The 21202-nt window shown below is 48.1% G+C and overlaps 2 protein-coding genes across 13 annotated transcripts in view; one reads left to right on the plus strand and one right to left on the minus strand.

Annotated features, from left to right (window-relative positions):
• The window catches only part of ANKFY1 (ankyrin repeat and FYVE domain containing 1), a 68966-nt gene extending 64628 nt beyond the window's left edge, over positions 1-4338 (plus strand). For all 6 annotated transcript variants that reach the window (XM_059669040.1, XM_059669041.1, XM_059669042.1 and 3 more), the window contains one exon: positions 389-4338. In XM_059669040.1, the coding sequence (XP_059525023.1) occupies positions 389-521 (133 nt within the window). In that variant the 3' untranslated portion in view covers positions 522-4338. The remainder of the gene's footprint in view (positions 1-388) is intronic.
• Positions 4332-21166, minus strand: LOC132218204 (neuferricin). 7 transcript variants are annotated; one of them, XR_009449103.1, is made up of 5 exons: positions 20609-20968; positions 15499-15639; positions 11743-11929; positions 6162-6394; positions 4332-5188 (listed from the first exon to the last, which is right to left on the minus strand). XR_009449103.1 is itself a non-coding variant. In XM_059669086.1 (4 exons), exons 2-4 carry the CDS (start codon positions 15551-15553, stop codon positions 9354-9356), a joined length of 459 nt encoding a protein of 152 aa, XP_059525069.1. In that variant the 5' UTR covers positions 15554-15639; positions 21018-21166; the 3' UTR covers positions 8869-9353. The 7 variants fall into 7 exon arrangements, 6 of the variants coding, with proteins under 6 accessions (XP_059525069.1, XP_059525063.1, XP_059525064.1 ...); XM_059669086.1 differs by lacking the exons at positions 4332-5188; positions 6162-6394; positions 20609-20968 and adding exons at positions 8869-9570; positions 21018-21166; XM_059669080.1 differs by lacking the exons at positions 4332-5188; positions 6162-6394 and adding an exon at positions 8869-9570 and having other exon boundaries at positions 20609-20954.
• Between the last annotated feature and the right edge of the window lie 36 nt (positions 21167-21202).

A 21202-nucleotide genomic window follows, 5' to 3' on the forward strand; every position in this document is an offset into this window, starting at 1 on the left:
TACAGGGAGGGCAGGGGAACTCAGACTGCTGTCTTTCCTGCTGAGTGCTGGGCTCCCAGGTCCCAGGGAGCCTGCCTGGCCTGTGTCACCTTTGCCAGGCTCTCTGCTTGTAGCAGAGCTGAGCCAAGTTACTGCCTCCTGAAAGGTGTGCTTCCCAAGAATGAGGGGCTATTTCCAAACAACGAGATGGTTCTTTGGCTGTTTGTTGCCGAGTCTCCCTTGATTGTTAAAGAAAGAGCCTTCTCCAGAATCACTGTAACTTAACAATTGGATGGAAATTTGTTTTCATGGACGAAAGTTATACGTGCTTTGGTAGAATTTGGCTGGCAGTGTGGCTGTCCCCTGCTCCTCAATAACCCCCTCACACTTCCTTTCTTTGCTTCCACAGTCGTCACTGCGGACGTCTTCTCTGCCATAAATGTTCGACCAAGGAGATTCCCATTATAAAGTTTGATCTGAACAAGCCTGTGCGAGTTTGCAACATTTGCTTTGATGTACTGACTCTGGGCGGGGTCTCTTAGTGAGCCCCCAGGAGGGTCCGGGCCACCTCCCCAGTCTCTTCCCAGCAGCTGCTCTGCTCACCAGGCTGACCCCCAGAGCAGGAGCTGGCCAGCGTCTCCCTGCGGCAATAGACTGGAACGAACAATTAAGGACCATGTGTGATAGATCCCATTTCAGGTGACTCTGTATGATTGTCCGTGTGACTGTGATCGAGTTCACTAGGTGTCTGACTAATTGGACCAGGCCATGAGCCTAAGTGGTAAATGTGATAGGAAGTAGACCCATTCTGCTAGCAGCATACAAGAACACTTTGAGAACCATTCTCCCTTCCGGTAGCCTAGTGTCCATCTCAGAGCGCTCACGCAGTCTTCCTGCCTGGGCGACTCACGGCCAGCTGCTCCAGGAGCGCTGGCCTTACTCTAGGGTAAGTGGCTTTGGACGTTCCTGCACAGTGTTTTCATAAAGATTACAGGATCCTCTTGCCCTGAAGTCTTTTTCTTTTCTTTTCTTTTTTTTAAAGCTAAGCTGTATTTATAGTGAGCTACCCCTTTTTAAAAAGGTGAAATCTTTCTAAACAGGGTTCACAATGAGAGCTGAGAAACCGTGGCCTTAACAGCTGAAAGCTTTACCAGTATTCATGCTACTCGGGTGTCAGCAGTGCAGTTTGGGTTTGGCACCTCCTAGCAGCCATCTCCTCTCTCATCTTGCTGTGTCCTGTCTGTGGAGTCCTCACTCTGCCACTAGGGAGTGGCGGAGGAAATGCACTTTTATTGTGCTGCACTTTTTATATAGCTGCATTATTGGTGATTCCAATTTTAAAATCCATATTCAAAAAATACACCCATGCATCAGTGATTCTAGTGATCAGCTTTGACTGGACCTCTGCTCACACTAAGTCTTAAAGGGAAACTCCTGCAGAGTACCTTTTGGAGCAAGAGTCACATAGGCCAGGGGATGAGAAGGGGCTCTCCAGCCTCAGGTGGAAGGACCCACCTCCTCGACCTGAGTGCCTCTTGCTGAGACTGCCCTGGTTACGCTGTGAATGCTGTTGGTCCCGGCCCCAGTTCTGTGTAGCTCACCATGCCCCATAGGAGCCCACAGCTGAAGGCCCTGGCCAGGCGTGTTACCTGGTTTCGGAAGGCGCTGGCTTGGATGCTGAATTGGGCCAGAGCTTATTGGGCCTTAGTCTCTGCTTTACATGTATTAACCCTGAGGTGTTAAACATCTTTTCGGGGTTTGGCCAGTTTTTTAAAATGTACTCATTTAGAGAGAACCCTTTATTTACCACTGCTGAAAAAACAAAAGACAACTCTGAGATGAACAATATGTGTTACAGTTACACTCAGAGATTAACAATCTCAATCATACATACTGATTTTTCAGACATTTAATAACCACTACATTTTTTTGCATTAATGAAGTATGGATATATGTGTAAAGGGACTAAATATTTTTTGCATCAGCCTGCTTGTTTGTTTGTTTGTTTTGGATAGTGGTATGTCCTCTGTGTTGCTGTAGATTTATACATTCGATTACTTAAATGTGTGTGTAAATGAGCAGAAAAATCAGTGCTACTTTTTTTAATATTTCTGTGATTTATAAGATATATATGCTTTCTATGTTAATATGAGCTTGTGCACAATGTTTAAAAGAAAAATTAGAAGAGTTGGGGACTAAAAGTCTGTGACATGTTTCATATAGAATTTTTATAGAAAAACAACGAGTGTTGGCAAACATGTGACCATGTGAGGCATGGGGTCAGTTTCCATTTTCTGTGGCCTGAGAGGGCCACAAGGAGGTAGGGCGCAGTTGGCTTCTTTCCTTGTAAAGTGAGATAGTTATGCTCCAGGTATGAATTGAGGTGGTTGGTCCTTTTTACTTGTTTTAACATTCATGGTGGAGAGAGGAGGACAGGAATTCAGTCAGAGATGAGACTGACTGTCCTTCCCCTGCCCTACCATACCAATTTCAATAACAATATTGCCTCTAATTGCACTTAAAATCATGTTTAGAATATGTTGAGTCTAGGGATAGCTATGGTACTGAGCAGCCGTGGGTCAGGGGAACATTTTGTGAGTCTTGCAGGCCTAGGAAAAGCACCCTTCCCCAGACTAGGACATCTCCCTGACCATGCCAACCGCCACTGGGCTCTGCTCTGCAGGTCCCTTGAGTGGCGGCTGCCTGGTGGGCCTGTCCCATTCACTGCCTGGCTGGGACTTGACCCCCCTCAGTCTCCTTTGTGTTCTCCAAGATGACAAGACTTGGCCACAGAACTCACTGGCTGTTCCTGTTCAATTTAATTCATAACTTAAATACTAGTAGCAAAAATTAAATTTTACTCATTTAGAAAGTTGCCAATTGTAAATGAGTAGAACAGGAATAAACTTTACTGAGGTATAATTTGCTGCATCAATCAACATTGTTCTGCTGACTTAGCTTTTTAACTGCCTCTTGCTCATCACCAGATTTATTATACAGTGTGTTCTTAACAGTTGTTTTTAAAGATGATGGTACAAACCATGTGCTATATAGGAATCCAATGCCTAAACTAACTTGCTATGATCCTCTAAGAGAAATTTCGCACAAACTTAAGTGCCTACACGTAGGACTTTTTAATTTTCAGTTATGTTTTTAGTGGTGTCTCATTGAATGATGTATTAGGACGTGTGTTCCATCTGGAGTTTGTTGCCTATGCACTGTCAACCCCAGTGACCAATGTAGTCGAGGCTGGATTAGATTGCTCAGTTCACCTGCCATGTTCTAAGAGTGGGGTCCCTGTGACTGTTAGTCCTCTACCTCAGAGCCCTGAGTCATTTCTGACCGCCCTGTTCAGCTTCCTCACTCTTCTCCCTGAATGGGGTCCCTGCATGGAACTCAGCGTGCTTGTGGGATCCCCACCACTCCCAACTCATGTCTCCATCTGCTGTATTGAACTGTATTGTGCTAATCTTATCTACAGGCATGAAGTGGAGGGAAAGTCTTGAGAGGGGAGAGCCTTGATCTCCAGGTAGGTTTCTTTAATCTGGAGAAAAAGAACACTGTGGAACTACGTAATGTTTAGACACGAAAGGCAAAGTAATCCCCCAGTGGCAGCTTGGGCAGTTAAATGTAACTCCCACCAACAGAGCCACTTGGAGTTCACAGGTGGAAACGGAAAGAGCTCCTGCAACAAGCTTTCTTCCAGGACCTGGGATTGCTTCTCTCAGGACACGCCCGGAAGATCTGGGCACTGCAAGCCCAGCCCCTCCTAATCTGACGCAGCAAAGCTCCCACTCCCAGCTGGGGAGAGGGCGCGGCAGAGAGGAAACAACTTCCAAAGAGGTTTGGAAGCCACATTCTCCTTTTATGGAAGAAATTTAGTGAAGAGCTGACCATTTGATAAGATATTACTAAACACTTACTAAATTCCCAGAAGTAATCATAGATGCCTTAAAGACATTTTTTGGAAGATCATTGCCTGTATGTTTCCTTTTGTGTGGCATAAATAATGTATTAACCTGTTACAATTGACAACATTGGTTTTCTGTAGCCAGGAAGTCTCAAGTTGGCAGACTCCTTGACTTAATGGCTTGTCCTTTCTTGGCAGATGTGTAGAGTTGGCTGTTACCAAGGGAGAGGGCAGTAACTGGGCAGAAACTGTAGCCACACATTTGGGTCGATCACCTTGGCTTTCAAGCCGTTGGGGTGCTGTTCAGTGTGGGGTGATGGCATCATATCAGACCATGGCGCTTATCAGCATTGTTTCTTTGGAGTCCGTGTATGGAATGTATTTTTCAAATATTGATATTTGCATTTTCTGTAACAATTCCTTATAATAAAATGAGGTAAAATTGTGCATTTAAAGTGGAAACTTTAATAAGACATTTGTAGTTACTTTTAATGCATAAGTACCAATAAGCATTAAAAACAAACACATTTTTAAAATTCCTGACGTGAATAAATTTCTTTAACAGTTATCCTCTAGGAAACTGAATTTCTAGCACTTTTCAGAAACACATTGTTGGAGGCAGTCAAAAAGTAGCTATTTTAGGCCTAATGACCAGCTGCCTGGATTTACTGTGCTCTTGGTCGAGCTTCAGCCCATGGCAATGTGTGTGGTCACAGCTGCAGCCTCTGTCACCCAACCCCACCGGCGTTCTCCAACGGACTGGAAATTCCCCCTGGCTCCATTACTGAGGAGCAGCAACTCAAGAGGATCCACGCGTGGCGAGGTTTCTGCTGGTCCTGAGCTGAGGGGAGGACTGACATGGTTTGATGGAATACTAAGGAAGGGTTAGGTCTTGCATATTAAAACCTAGTGACCTGCAGCACCCTGTAGGAAGTGTACAAATCTAGTAGCTCATAGGGCCTCACTCTCCCTTGAATTAATGTTCTCCCTTTCTTCACCTGTCTCCCATTTTGCTTATCCTTATTTCGGACCACCTGTGGTGAGGTACCTCATTCTCTGGTGGCTTTTCTGACAGTTAATAGGAACTGTTAAGTGGTCCCAAGTAACCCTACTAGCCGCCCTTGAGGTGAACACTGGTCATACTATGTCATTATGTGAATACGAACAGGAACCAGGTACGCATCCACTTTCCCCCATTTTTGCCCAGCCAGGTCAGAGCAATGGCTTTCGTTCTGCTTTCTCATTGTTCGCGGACAATATTGGGCAAATGCCGTAAGTGCTGTGCCCTGGCGTCTGGACCTGTAAAAGGGAAGTGACTGAGGTCCTTTTTAGCTTACAGGTTGCCTGGAGGAAAGTGATCAATAGTGTCCTTCCTCTTGGGCAAGTAGAGCTGGTGTGCACACCCGGAGTCCCCTGCAGTGAGGGCTGGTGGGAGCAGTGTCTGCTGTCTACTTGCGGGAATCTGGGGGCTCTGGCAGTAAGAGGTGCTCTCGAGGGTGGGGGTTCAGCCCAGGATGATCCTGAGGGACACTGCAGATCTCGGGACAGAGACAGGCCCCAGCCTGTCTGAGGATCTGTCAGATCACAGCTTGTCCCGGAGCTAAGCAAGCAAGGGATGGGGTGATGGTCTGATACGGCTCCCTTTGCTGCACAGTCATGCAGTGGCGAAGCTGTGACCTTAAAAGGTTGGGCTCTTCACTCTTAACTTTGTGTTTATAGAAAACTGGAATCTCAATTCAAAGGCAGATACTACATTTCCTTCAGCATGTTGGGGGCAGTTGCCCCACCTCTGCTTTAACACTGCCCAGTGGCAGAGGGAGCGACTTGGTCAAACACTCATTCGGCTCTGCCACCCCATGACTGCTGTAACTGTTAGCAGGTGGGGGCAGATGGATGCCCCTTTTCTGGTCCATAAAATGAGGCCCTCTCTGGCTGGCCTAGAGGTTAAATGAGAACAGATAAAGTTTCCTGCCCAGCATAGTTGCCCAACGTGTATTAGTTTTCTTCTCCACCTCCCTCTGCCAGCAGGTCTTAATTGCCTGAGCTGAACTTTCTGTGGCTTTCATCTGAGGGACTCCTTCCTCCTCCCTAAGTTTGCCCGGGACCACCTCTCTGGAGAGAGAAGGGAGAGGCATTTCCAGTAACCACCCACCTCCCATGGCTAAGTCCTTCGGACCGTTAAAATGACAGCCTGCTCTTGCTGAATCCTTTGAAGGTCCATCCCCCCCACGCCCTCATCCCTACACACACTATCCCTATATTTCTACCATACTGTAAGTTCCTTGAGGGCAGGAACCTGGCTTTCCTCCCATCCTCCACTCCCTGGCACAGGGGTGTTTGGCAAATATTTGTTGAATGACTTAAGGATAACCAGCGCAGTGGCAGTGACTAGTTCCCAGTTAGCTTGGAGTTGAGATGCCTCAGGGGCTGAATGGGATGCGGAGCAAGGAAGGTCCTAACCTCAGCTCTCTGCTCCTGCTCCAGGGAGGGCAGTGACATGCCAGACTGCGGGAGTGAAAACAGCACAGTCAGGATGAGAACCCTGAGTCCGGGCTCAGCTCCACGACTTTGTGCCCTTAGGAAGTTTTTGGACCTTGGCTGCCTCCTCTCCAAAACGAGCTAACGGCACACCTGCCACGTGCTCCCGGAACTGTGGCTATGGGGGTACCGAACCCAGTGGCCTTGGTCCCTGTTCTCAGCCTGCAGCTCAGAGTGAGAGGCTGACGGGAAATCATGGTTACAGAGCAGTCTGTTATCTGAGAAGAGCACAGGGGACCCGTGTTGCGGGAACAGGTGCGCCTACATCCAGCCGGTGGGCAGGGTGACAAAGGCCCCCAAGAGGTGCTGTTGGGCTGTTTTTAAGAGAGGGGACAGTGGAGCAGAGGAAGAGGAACTCCAGGCGGAGGGCACTGTGGGCACGTGCAGCGACTGGCGGGCGTAGGGTGTGGGGGGAGGCTGGGGGAGACGACAAAGACTGGGTGCCAGAAAGGAGGAGTCGAGGTGCCTATAGAGTTGCTCGGGAAGGCATCTGGACTAGATCCAAGGCGTGAGAGGAGCTCGTGGGAAGGGGTTCATGGAGAGGCAGCTTTTCAGGAATAGGGCCATGGGACGGAGCAACACTGGAGTTACCTGCTGTTGATCAGGGAAGGGCAGGAGCCAGGCGAATGGGGGCCAGGGAGCGAAGACAGTGAGTGCCTGCAGCTTTTTCAGAGGCTTATCTATGGCAGGAATAGATAAGGGCCACAGAAGAGTGCGCTCTTCCGGCCTTAGGCAGGGAGAGGTTAAAGGTACAGGAAGGGCAGGTGAGGGAGATCCTGGGGTGGGAAAATGAGTCAAGAGCAGAGTCCGTGTCAGGAGCAGGTGTGGCCACAAGGGCAGTGAACCATGAGACTGCCCTTGTAGGGGAGGCAGCCTCCATTTTCTAGTCAGTGAATCTGGAAAGCTATTTAGTGAGATTAATTATAAACGAACGAAAGGAAGAATAGAGGATGTTTAAAATAAGAGTTGAATCCAGCTGATGTGGCTCAGTGGTTGACCCATGAACCAAGAGGTCACTAGTTCAATTCCTGGTCAGGGCACATGCCCAGGTTTCGGACTCAATCCCCCATAGGGGGCGTGCAGGAGGCAGCTATCAATGTTAATTTCTCATCGATGTTTCTATCTTTCTCTCTCCCCCTCTCAAATCAATTTAAACATATTTAAAAAAAAAAAAAAGAGTTGAGGAGGTTGGGAAAGGAGTGGAGGGGAAGGCTCGGATGAGGAGGAACCATGCCTAATAGCACCAGGCTTTACTGCCTTATCTAGGAGGTAGAAACACTCCTTGCCCCTGTCTACTCACCAAGAATCCAGGAGTAATGGGTATGAACTGTCAAGTGTAGATTACAGTGACCTTGGACACAACCTGTGGCTACAGCGTTTGGACAGGGTCAAGCCTGGGACTAATGAGAGGGCACGATCCTCTCTTGGCTTTGCCACATGCAAGTCCCAGCACAATTATAGCCAAAGGCTATAGCTGTAAGCTTGAACCTGTGGTCCGAACCTGTGGTCCCACCTGGCTAAGTGATATTGAGTAGATTCGAAACCCACAAGAATGTTGTAACCACGCCCTTACTTCGCCTCATGGAAACTGTCTATAAAATAAAGACTCTGTTTGCAGGCCGTGGTGCTGTCTCTCCATCAGAGAGGGCAGCGTCCCACCCAGACCCAGCTTTCTTCTCTTGTCTGTCTTTTCCTAATCCTTCACCGCCCCCTTAGACTCACCAAATCTGGCCTTGCTGGCGCAGCACACAACCCACTGGAAGAGCTGCGAGCCCGGATAGCAGCAAATTGAGGCTGTTTGTATTGGCATTTGCAGCCTTGCCCAAACGCTGATGTGCTAGCCCGTTATCTTGTTAGAACTCTGAAACTACCTTTCGCCAAAAACGCAGAATTCTCCCTTTGAAAACACATCACACCTTATTTTAAGTTTTTGAAATAGAAACAATATCCTTGCTTTAAATTTAAAGAGGCATCTGGATTTGCTGCATCTATATAAGCAAAAGCTTTTCCAATTTCCAGAATTAGTCTACTCTTTTTTATTGTCACCTCTGACTGTATTGGCCCAGCTCATATCAACTCAGTGCAGCTTTTGGTTGTAGATTAGGGAAGACTCATATATAAGAAAGACTCATATATAAGCCAAACCCTAGCTGATTTGGCTCAGTAGATAGAGCATCGGCCTGTGGACCAAAGGGTCCTGGGTTCGATTCCAGTCAAGGCATGTATCTTCGTTGCAGGCTCCTTCCCAGTCAGGGCTCATGCAGAAACCAGTCGATGTGTTTCTCTCACATCGATGTTTCTCTCTTTCCCTCTCTCTTCTACTCTCCCTAAAAATATCCTCGGTTGAGTATTAACAAAAAAGGAAAGAAAAAAGGTTATAAAAGTCAGGGGTAACAAGTTTAGCCATCGGGGATGGAAGAGAGTATGTTGATGCCGTTTTGTTTGTTTGTTTGTTTATTTATTTATTCATTCATTCATTTTTGGTCTTTTCTAGATGTATCCTCTTGTTTCTGAGTTGTAAGAGAGTGATGTAGTCCCTTTATGCCAGTGCCCCTGACGAGGCCAGCAGCCGATCTGGCAGCCTGGGAGTCCATGCGAAGGATTGGAGCTTACAGCCCGTTGCTTGTCTGTCCAGTTAGTTTTGAGTTGGTCATATTTGTGTTCATTAACATTCGAGGGCTCTGAAGGAGGATGGCAAGTAGATCTGAGGGAACGGTGGCAAAAACGGGCTGACCAGTACTAGGCGAGTTGCCGACCGCTAGCCTCGGTCACCAGAATGGTGAGCCGCTGGTGAGGGTCATGGGCCACATTTGCAGAGGCCAGAGTCCTTCCAGGCCCCCTTGTTCAATGTCAGGAGCCATCCTAGTGCACATGAGTCAGGGCTCATTAGGCATCTCTGTGGGTTATCAACAGGTAGGGCACCAGCTTAGAGTGGGAAAGAGCATGTAATGGCCAGAGGTGGGCAGCCTGTATATTCCTCCAAGTTGGGGTGGTCCAAGTCCCCACGATCTGTGTGTGTAGGGTTGTCGGGTGCTGGGTCACTAGGGGGACCGGTGGTTCTCACACACACACAGTGGGGCTCCTTGGCACCTGGCTTGTACAGCTTCCTGGGGACACCAGTCCAGTCTCTGCTCACGCCTCCACTGAAGATAGAAGGAGAGGGACTTAGAAGCCTGAACTAGTGAGTCTGTCGGGGTGGGGGTGGGGGTGAGGTTGGGGGTCGGGGAGGAGGAAGCAGTGAGCCATCTTGATGTTTTCCCAAGGCGGAGGTCTGCAGTGTTCAGCCCCTGAACCTTGTTCTCTCTCCTAACTTTCGCCAGCTTCCCCTGCCCAGGGCATCCTCCTGGCACTGCTCCCTGGCCCTGCCCCACCCTGTGCCTTCCTGGGAGGCAGCACTCCCTGCTTTGGCAGCAACACCAGTGAAAGGCTTTCTCCCACTGGCCTGTGAGCTTCTCAAAAGCAGTATCTGGCTCCGATTCTCTCTTCCCTTCCCACTCCATCCTAGTGCCTTGATCTTAGGGTCTTGGGCACTTGGGTAGGGTGGACAACTGAGGCAACAACACAAGGTCTGGTGGTCAGCCTTCTCTGAGAGGCCATTTCCTGACCCTTGCCCAGGTGCAGTCCTTGATGTCACCTGGTCCAACATAGCTGAGCAACCTCCTGTCCTGGGCAAGAGGGAACGCACCTCATCTTAGGGTCCTGAGTACAGCCTCCCATGGACTCACAAGACTTGCAGAGAAAAATGAGAGTTTTGGAATTGATGCCCATGTAGGTTCAAGTGCCTGGGACCAGAATCACTTGCTGTCAGAGAAACTGCTGCCCAGTTAACTTACCCAAGAGCAAGGCCGTCAGGGAAGGGCACTGAAACACCACCTCCTTCCTTCTAACCATCCACCCCATCGCAGTGACCCGTGCTCCGCACCCAGTCCCTCCTCAGGACTCGCTACTCCCGGTCTCCAGGGAGGTATACCCACGTGGAAAACAAAGCATTGGGTTGGAGCTCAGGGATGGGGCCGAGCTCCTTGGAGTTGGTCTGGAAGAGCTTTGTGGGGCAGGCAGAGCCTAAGCAGCTCAGGGAAGCAAGAGGGTGTTACACAAAGACAGACAAGGCTGAGAGGACGGAGAGGGAGGCAGGTTCTCCAAGGGAGCAAAGTCAAGCATCAGTGCACTCAAGCCTCAGGGCGCCTCCCATGCGGGACCAGTGCTCTCTGAAGCCACCTGCATCCAGGCTTGTGTTCCCGCAAGGCCCACCTTTGTCCCAGTTCCTTCTCCCTCAAGCGAGGGCCCCCCTTTCTGGAGACATGATAACCCTGGAGGGGCCGCCTCTGCAAAACTGGTGGCTGGGAGAGAAGAGGCTTTTCTTCCTGCTGCTCTGAATTACAGTGGAGGGAACGTGATGTACATGGTGGCTGGGCCTGGAGAAAGCTGCTGGCTTTGATACAAGGAATCAGCCTCAAGGAGAGCAAAGAGGTGTGCCTCTCCCCATAGAAGAGAGTGGATCTACACACGGAGCACTCAAGGCGAGTGGCCGTTCTTGCAGAAGCCACAGCAGGTCTCCCTGACCCTCAGTGACCTGGGCTCTTACTTTGAGGCCCTCGAGGCTGGGCGTTTGTCTAGTTCTGTCTCCTTGTCCCCTTATCAGAGCTAAAGGAGATTTGAGGGACCTGAACTGTATTTAAATCCAGGCTGGCCTGATCATTAAAGCAGGAAAACAATATTTTTTTTCTCTAGTTTCCCCAAACCAACCTGGAATATCCCCTGTGGCATCTATTCTAATCTGGCTCACTTCAATTCTTACAGGCAAGGACTTCTCATCTATCGTACCTCCTGGAATTCCTCAGAATTTGCAGTTCCTAAGACGGCACCTCAGGGCATCAACGCAAGTGGTTATGTCCACCTCCTTATCCCTCCATAAGGCAGGAATGATTTGTGCTGACAAATAGGAAATAAAGGCCCCTGGATGGATGAACAGGCCAAAGCAAGAAAACAGTGCTTGTGACTTCTCATTCCCTGCCAGGGGCTCTTCAGCAGGGTCTTTGGGTAATTAAAAAAAGAAAGAAAAAAAAAGATGGCCAGATCTCAATCGTAATATTCTCATCCAGTTGCCTGCAGTGAGGCCCCACCATTGGTAATTTTTTTAAATTGCCCAGAAGATTCTAACATGTAGTCCAAGTTGAGAATCACTATCCCAGGGCACATGTATTTTGAAAAAGTTCCCCTGGGTTAACAATCAACTTACAGCCTCCCTGAACCACGGGATGAGCTAGGAGTTGGGTTTGGGAGCAGCAGGGGCAGCAGAAGGGAAGCCTGCTTACCTCGTTTGGGAACACCAGAACCTGCTGCCCCTGGCTGAGCTCCACTCCGTGTTGCATGGTGGAAACTTCTTCTTCTCTTTCAGTTCCTGTTTGTCTGCCTCCAAGCCTTTGGTGATCATGGCTTCTACCTGGGTTAGTGCCGAGGTGGGGAGCCCATCCTTTCCATAGAACCTTCCGATCACCCTTCCTGTAGTGATAGGAGAGCTGCTGTCAGAACCGGCGGGGTGAGGGGGGGAGGCAGGAGGAGATGCTTGGCTTCTCCTGCAGTTGTAATACTGCCCAGCTTCCCAGGGCTTCTGGGGCCAGGGCTCTACTGGAGCCTGCTGGCTGCTTATTTCTTAAGAACTCATATTAGAGGACTTGGGCACCTTCTATCCCAACGTTTCAACATCGTACAAGACTCCAGATAGAAGCATCCCTTTTGTACTTGTAGAGTCTTCTGAGGAAATAATAAAACGTCTCACTTCCAGACATCAGTCCCCTGAGAGTGGAACCATGTGATTCATTTTCAATGCTCCACAGTGCCTGAGGCAAACAGTAGGTGTTCAATAAATGTCTGACAAATAAATGGCCTTCTGTGTAACATTTTTGTGGCTTAATTCTTCCCAAAATTGAATTATTTTATCATATATAACTATAAATAACTTATTAAGCAATTACTTAGTGGCAAGTGCTATGCTAAGCACATAACTACTATTTTCTTAATCCTCATAACCCTATGAGAAAGTAATCATTGTTCCCCTATTCACAGGAGAGATGGGGGAGGGGGGTGTCTATGAAACTAGTGAGTGGTTCTGAGTGGTTCTGAGCCCGCACATGCTCTCTTCCCTGCGCTGCCCCCCTCTCCCCCCGTTCTCTTACTGCTCAGTCCTATGGACATATTGGGTGGAAATTGGTTTTAGTTTAAAATCCATGCCAGAATTTGTAATGGTCTAAGCTATGGCAGCAGCCAGCAAGTGGTCGGAGAGCCTGTAGGCTAAAGCTACAAAGGCCTCAGGTCTCCTCAGGGGCAGGAACTTTCATCTTCAAGTCCTGAGTGTAAGTGGCCATCACAGGGCAAGAGAAGCAGCAGAAAGCACTTCTAGAAGGTTTGACCAGGAGGACGAGTCAGCTGTGTATACTTGCCCAGCTGTGTCTGTCCAACCTCTCCAGGCCCTGAGCACTTAGATCCTAGAGCCACTTACATAGAGTGTTCCCAAGATTCAGTTCTTCCTCTCAGGTTCAGCTCCCCATCCAGACTTTTCCAGTTGTATTTGTATCACTTTTGGCTTTTGTTATTTGGATTAGGAGCCTTGGGTCTTTCTGATACCCCTCCTTTATATCTAAATGCATGCTTCCATGTGCTCATGTCCAATCCATTAGCGACTCCCTAATTCTGTCCTTTTCCATTTCTACTGCTACCACCCTAATCCAAACTCTGGATTACAATAGCCTCCCAACTGGTGTGTCTCCCTTAGCTCATCCCTTCCCAAAATTCTTTCTCCACAAAGCAGCTAGGTGAGCATTTGAAAAAATGATTATCATGTCACCTCCATGCTAGGTTTAAACCCTGCAATGGTTTCCTAAAACACGCGGATAAAGTACAAACTTCTTACCAAAGCCCCCAACACTCTATAAGCATCGGCTTCCCTTTGCCTTCTGAGCCTCTTCTCAAGCTGTGCCTCCCTCATTTCTTGCCGGCTCCTGCCCACTGGCCTGCCTAGTCCTTGACCATGTTTAGCTGCCTCAACCTCAGCCTGAAAGGCTCTGTCCAGATCTCAGCATGGCTGCTCCTTCCCGCCTTCCAGGTCTCAGCTTATCTGTCATCTCCTCTAAGAGGCCTCCCTGACCTTCTCTAAAGGGGCCACACCCTCCCAAACCTGCACTGCATTAGCCTTTTAGTTTATTCACAGTCCTATCTGGACTTGCTTGATCTGCTTACTTATGATCTATCTCTTCCTACCATGAAGCCCCAGCACTCAAAACAGCTTAGTACAGAGCTTTCATTTTACATGCTTGTTCGATTAAATGAAGGGTACGGGGCCCTAGTCCCAGGCCTGCAGTCTACAGTTGGCCTGGCACAAGAATTTCTCCTATTGAAGGTCTCTGTGCATGGTGACAGGCTATCTTGTGGCTTTTAAGCATGAGACCCAAAGAGAGGGCAGCAGTAGTAGTAGAGGCAATAGAGAGAATTGTAGTAGCTGCCTCATGAGAATGGTGGTCACCACTGGCTGGGTCTCTAAGCCAGTGCTATATCCAGAAAACAACAAAAGACATCTCATTTTCCCTGGAGGCTTGGCCATGTGGCTGCCAACATGGCTTTCTGGTTGTCTTCACCTCACTGTGCACCCATAGATACACATTCACCCTCGGATGTGTCCTGAGGGTTTCTGTTGCCCTGTAAGAGCCTAATACAACCCGCTCCTATGGAGTGAGCTAACAGAGGCAGGCACTGCACTCAGCTCATCCCTGGTCCCCACGAGGACCAGTACCAGAGCTTATGCACAGTAGATATTCAAACATATCCCGACTTAACGAAAACCCTTCTGAAGCATTTCCAACCATTTCACCCCCACCCTCCTCACATACATCAACACTCTTCAAATAAGACTAGTTCACTCATCTCACCAAACACCAGTATGACACATTCGGTCTGGCATCCTTTGCCCACTCACAGGACTCCACCCTTACTCTTTTGTGTTGAATTTTCTTTTCCTTATTAACCCAGTAATGGTTCAACCTTGGTTCAGCAACCTCGTGGGAAAAGGGAGAACCAAGCCTTTGGAAGGGCAGATGGATAGAGGCCAGTTCCTTCCATGGCAGACATGCTGTGGTCTAAGGGATGAACTGGGGCAGCCTGGGTGAAAACAGAGAAGGGGTGCTACAGGTTGGGATGACAAAGGCCAACAGTGGTGGGTGTGGAGGAGGGTGGGGATGAAAACAAAACCTTAGAACTTACTAAAAAAGCCTTGGCAAGTTGGATGTGTAGGGAGCCGAGGAGTTAGTAAAAATGGCAAGGTTTTCAGAAAAGGTAACCCAAGTAGTAACGACAGAAGCATCACTCAGAGGCCTGGGGGGTGGAGGAGGAACTTCTCATGTAGACAGGTTCCAAAGGTGAAAGGACACTGATGTTCCAAGTGGGGCTCCAGTGAGAGGCTGGGGTTGCAATCGATGGGGAAAAAGGGCTCCAACCACCCCAGTTTCTGTGACTAACATTTCTCTAGGTGTCTTCCCATTTAAAAGCCGAATTCCCTCCTGCCTCACCAGTCAGCAGCAAGGGCAGTGCCCTACACAACTGGCTTTAACACGTTTGATTGGCATAACTTCCCCCGGGACACAATTCATTAAGGATAGACATAGGTTAATGTCTCTCTCCTTAGAGGACAAAGCAAAAGGACATCTGTCAAAACTGCACACGAACTTGGGCTTCAAGCCTTCCTGCCTGCTGAAGCCAGATGCCCGGAACACCACGAGATAAGAAAGCTGCCCTCCTGGAGCTGGTTGGTTAAGCGTGGTGCAGGCAACTGGCTTAGGGGCAACAGAAGCCAAAGCAAATGAGCAGGCAATACTTTCCCAAGATTAAAAGTGAGGGACCAGGTGCCCCAGCCATTTCCTTCTGGGACTCACTGCCACACTACCAACTACAGTTTAAGGTGAAAAATCCATAGGTATTTTTCAGATTTTAACCTTGAGTCCAAGCCCCAAAGAATTCTAGTCCGTTAAAAAATTGCAAGAAAAAGAAATGATATCTTTGGAAATGGCCTGTGGAATACCTACCAACAAATTCGTAATTCTTCTCATAGAATGATAGCCAATTTTGAAGTGTCAGCATCTCAGAAAATGACAAGTCAGATACATCATCCACAAGGCCTGCTTCAGAGTAGTCCCCAGTCACAAACGCTCTGGATGCGTCTCGGCCTGCAGCAGAGATGTTTCCAGTCGGTTAACTTATAAGTTGCTGACATCGTACCAACTCAAGAATCTATTTCCTGAGAAACATCTGAAAACCCCACTGTCCACCCCCAAATATAATCCCCCTCCTCTGTCACAGATGCTCGTGGACCTTGGACACACAGTTTGGCATTTATCACATTCTTTCATCTACTTTCAGCAACATTCAGTACAGCTGACATGTCCCTCGGCTCCCATGACACTACGCTCTGGTTTTCCTCCTACCTCTCTGGCGCATTTTCTACCAGCCTCTGAGATCAATCATTGTCCACTTCCGCTACTCCATCCACACCCTCCACTTGACAATCTCATCCACTCCCGCGGTTTCAAATACCACCTCTAAACCAAAAACTGCTAAATGTGTATCTTTAGCTCAGACTTCTCGAGCTCCAGATCTATATATTCTATTGTCAACTCAGCATCACTAACATGTCATCTCAAGTTCAAAATGTTCACACTCAACTGGTCATCAGCACCCCAGCCCTAGGAAAATGCACCTGTTCTAGTATTCCCATCTCAGTAAATATCAACCAGTTGCTCAATCCAGAAATGCAGTCCTTGACATCTCCTTCATCCCTCACATCCTATCAGTCCCCAAATCCCATAACCTAAATAGTTCTTATATCTACCTTTCTCCATCTCCCACTAAGCAAGCCCAGGCTGTCATCATTTTTCATCTGAACTACAATAAAACCTTAGCAGTTCTTTATACAGTCATTCTTTCCCTACTGATCGATTTTTCATACAATACTTAGATTATTTTAAACACAAATTGATCAAGTCATTCTCTTGCTTAAACATTCTCAGAGACTTCCTTCTGCTCTATGATATCAAAATTCCATAACATGCCATTCAGAACTCTGCACCAGCTGCCACCAACCTTGCCTTCCCTCTGTGCTCCCTGGCCTCTGGTCACAGCAGTGTGTGTTCCCTTTCACACTCATCACAAAAATAATTCATTAATTATGTGACAACTACTGAATTTTTGTCTTTTCTACCTGTCAGCAAATTTTTTAAGGGAAACACGAAACTCCTTTAGTACTGATTACTCAGTGTCTGGTAGTGTCTGTTCTTTAGTACATTCTCAATAAGTATTGACTGAATGAAACCCAATTGATTTTCAAAAAGACTGTCAAGGCAATTCCAACAGGGAAAGAATAGTCTTTTCAATAAGCGGTGCTTGAACAACTGAATAGCCACATGCAAAAGGATGAAATTAGATCCTTATACCATATGTAAAATGAACTCAAAATAGATCAATGAGCTGAATATATGAACTAAAAACTATAAAATTCTTAGAAGAAAACATAGGTGAAAGTCTTTGTGACCTTGGATTTAGCAATAGCTTCTCAGGACACCAAAAGCACAAGCAACCAAAGAAAAAAATTAGTTGAACTTGATCAAAATTAAACATTTTTGTGCTTTAAAGGACACCATCAAGAAAGTGAAAAGAGCCCTGACCAAGAGCCCTGATGGGAGTGGCTCAGTAGCTTGTGCGTTGTCCTGTGCACCGCAAGGTCACTGGTTCGATTCCTGACTGTGGGTTCTGTCTTAGTTAAGGTACCTGGGATGCTCAAGGGAGAAGGCAATCACTTGATGTTTCTCTCTTCCTTCTCCCTTCTCCTCTCTCTAAAATCAATTAAAAATATTTTTAAAAATAAAAAGTTACCAAAAAAAAAAAAAAGGTAAAAAGACAACCTACAGAATGGGAGAAAATACATGGTGTCCCCCAAAAGTGTATACACACTTTTTTTCCTGATAGCTCAATTGATGTTTCTTTTCAGATTTAACCCATTGGAATGAATAACTGTTCAAAGTGTGTATATATTTTTTTGTATATTTGCAAATCATTTATCAGCATCCAGTATATATAAAGAATTCTCACAACTCAAAAAGGCAACCCAATTAAAAAATGGACAAAGAGGGGGGTGGGGAGAGAAAAAAAGTGGACAAAGAACTTGAATAGATATTTCTCCAGGGAGGATATACAAATGATCAACAAGCAAATTAGTTATTAGGGAAATTCAAATAATCAAAACCACAATGAGATAGCACTTTCAACCCACTAAAGTGACTATAATAAAAAAGACAACCATTCAGTGAGGAAGTGGAGAAACTGAAACTCTAATACACTGATGGGAATGCACAATAGTGCAGCCACTTTAGAAAACAATTTGGAAGTTTCTCAAAAAGTTAAACATAGAGGAGCCTGCAGGAGGCAGCAGATTAATGATTCCCTCATCATTGATGTTCTCTTTCTCCCTCTCCCTCCTTCTCTCTGAAATCAAGAAAAACATATTTCTTTGAAAAAAGATTATTTAAATAGAGTTACCTGGCAATTCTACACTCAAGAGAACTGAAAACATGCCTACAAAAAAGCTTGCACATGAATGTTTTAGCAGCATTATTCATAATAGGTAAAAGTGAAAACAACCCAATTTCCAACAAATGATGAATAAACAAAAGTGGTATATCTATACAGTGGAATATTATCCTATATAATAATCCTATATAATAAAAGGCTATATGCAAATTGACCAAACAGTAGAACAACCAGTCGCTATGATGTGCACTGACCACCAGGGGTCAGACGCTCAATGCAGGAGCTGCCCCCTGATGGTCAGTGTGCTCCCACAGGGGGAGTGCTGCTCACCCAGAAGCCCTGAGCCAGACTCACGGCTGGCGAGTGCAGCAATGGTGGCGGGAGCTTCTCCCACATCTGTGGCAGCACTAAGGGATGTCCGACTGACGGCTTAGGAGTGGGACTAAGCTGTCAGTCAGACATCCCCTGAAGGCTCCCGGACTGTGAAAGCGCACAGGGACCCCACCCTCCCCCCCCCCCCCCGTGCACGAATTTCATGCACCAGGCCTCTAGTTTGACCATAAAGAGGAATGGAACTCTAGCAGGTTTGGCTCTGTAGATACAGTGTTGGCCTGCGGACAGAATGGTCAATTCCAGCCAAGGGCATGTACCTCGGTTTCAGGCTCCTCCCTGGCCCTGGCCCTGGCCGGAGGCAACCAATCAATGTGTTTCTTTCACATTGATATTTCTCTCTGTCTTTCCCTCTCTCTAAAAATCAAAGGAAAAATATCCTTGGTGAGGGGGGGGGGAAATAAAAAAAGGAATGGAGTACTGGTACATACTAATATATCATGGACGAACCTTGGAAACATTGTGTTAAGTGAAAGAAGCCAGTCACAAAAGCCACATATATGATTCCATTTATATGAAATGCCCAGAGACGGAAAGTGGATAGTGGTTGTCGAGGGTTGGGGATGGAAGTGAATGGGGAGTGACTGCTAATGGATGTGGGGTTTTTTTTCTAGGGAGTTCGATAAAAATGTTCTGGAATTAGCAATGTCTGCACATCTTTCTGACTATATTAGAAACCACTGAATTATACATGTTAAAGGGGTAGATTTCATGGTGTATGAATTATACCAATAAAAGGTAATAAAAAGATTGAACAAATGAATAGACGAACCTAATCTGCTTCTCTTCTAGCCTGTGTGGGCAGTGGGGAGCACGTTGTAATCTTTGGCACAAGGCAGGCTACACGTTAGTGGTCAATAAATGGACGCTGAATGAATAATGGCACGAAGGAACTCTGTAGACAGCAGAGCACACTGCAGAACAATCACCACCCCAGAAGCCGAGGGTTTTATGCTCACACCTGTGGATGTAGCCATGACAGCTGCTTCAGGGTGGGGCAGGATAGTGCACCCAAAAGTGCCCTCTCCTCGCAGGTGAACTAAAACCCCTGACTCCAGTCCCAGCTCCACTTCCCCTGCTCAACTGTTTGAGGAGCTTGGCAACACCAACTGAGCTTGATTCCCTTTATATGCTTCTTCTGTCTCCTAAGTTCTCCCTAGAAACAGGGAAGTGGCTTGTATTTAAGTACCAGAGGCAGCTTCCCAATTTCCCTAAGATAATGAAACAAGTGGAAAAATGCTCATTTAATATCAGCCCAGTCACTGGCCTTAAGCTTGCTCTGCATTTTTTTTCCCCCCACTTTAAACCTGAGAGGTGGTCACTCCTCGGGGCTGGTACGGCAACAGCTAAAAGTAATAAGCCGGTGGTTTTCGTCTCGGTGATTCTCAACCTTGGCTGCACATTAGAATCACCTGGGAATCTTTTTAAAAATCCTGATTTCTGGGCCTCACTCATCCTCCGGAAATTCTGTTTCTTTGTTATGGGGTGAGGCCACAACATTAGTAACAAAGAAACAGAATTTCCGGAGGATGAGTGAGGCCCAGAAATCAGGATTTTTAAAAAGATTCCCAGGTGATTTTAATGTGCAGCCAAGGTTGAGAACCACTGGTCTAAGTCCTGTTAGCTGTGAGGGCTTTAGGCAAATGACATCCTTTAATGCCCTCAGCTGTAAAACAGGGTCAGCAGAGCAAACTTAAACCGACACGTGTTCTCTGAGGCGTAGCGTACGCACCGCTGTGAGCCCTGAAGGGCTGCAAAAGGCGGCCAGGCTCTTGCCCAGCGCTCTAACCTCAGAATCTTCTTTAAGGCAGGCAGACGAGTGCATCTGTGCCGGAAGCAAGAACGACTCAAACCAAATGTACTACTTTTAGGGGGAAAGGTGGGTCCGGAGGAATTGAAGAGACGATTGGCATCAGCAGGGTCTCCTTCATCTCCGCGCCCCGAGAGCCACGCAGTGTGGCACAAAGCAGGTGGCCCTCGGGGGCTTCTGCCGGTGGGTAAGGGGTAACTAACAAGAGGCAGGAGGCGCGCTTCCCCCCGTAAGTCAGGAAGAAGGACATGGAGAAGAGAGGCCGCTAACTGCTGGCCGAGTCAGCGAGACTAGGAGGGCCGAGCGGCAGAGCCCGGCCCCCACGCTGGCCGGATGAATACGGGGAGGAAAACAGCAGATGAATGAATGAATGCATGCATGCACGCACGCATGCCGCACAGGCGGCTACCCGCCTGCGTCCGAGCACGAGAGGGCACGAGCCGCCGCGCTGGTACCTGCGAAGCCGCTATAGGGAGCCCCAGGCTCGTAATGCCTGCGGCCGGAGGACACGTCGTAGACTCGGCCGAGCAGCGCCAGGTAGAGGCCTGGCTCCCCGGGGCCGCCGCGGTGGCGGGCCAGCTCCCCGGCTGTGAAGAGGCGACAGCCAGCGCGGGGGCCCCACCAGCCCGCCAGCCGCGCTGCCACCGCCGCGGCCGCCGCGGCGGCCAGGCCCAGGAGGAGCCCGCGCCCGCCGGGCCGCAGCATCGACGGCCGCCTCCCCGCCCACAAGGAAGATGGCGGAGACGCTGGTCGTGACGTCACCCTCTCTCCTGTCCGCCCGGCACGGAGGACTGAATGGGAGAAAGTCCAGGTAAAGCTCACTTCCTGGCTCCTACTCTTTCTCGTGCCTTTTCAGGAACTGAGCAGCGAAAGGGCCTTCTGGGCCTGCCGGCTGTCCGCCCCTAACAAAGACAGTGACCACGGAGGCCAGGGGACGGCGCAGCGCGACAGCAGCGCCTGCTCGTCACTCGCAGTTCCGCCCTTTGCCGACACCGTCCTCCGCGGCT

The sequence above is a fragment of the Myotis daubentonii genome, chromosome 16, assembly GCF_963259705.1.
Source record: "Myotis daubentonii chromosome 16, mMyoDau2.1, whole genome shotgun sequence".
NCBI lineage: Eukaryota > Metazoa > Chordata > Mammalia > Chiroptera > Vespertilionidae > Myotis > Myotis daubentonii.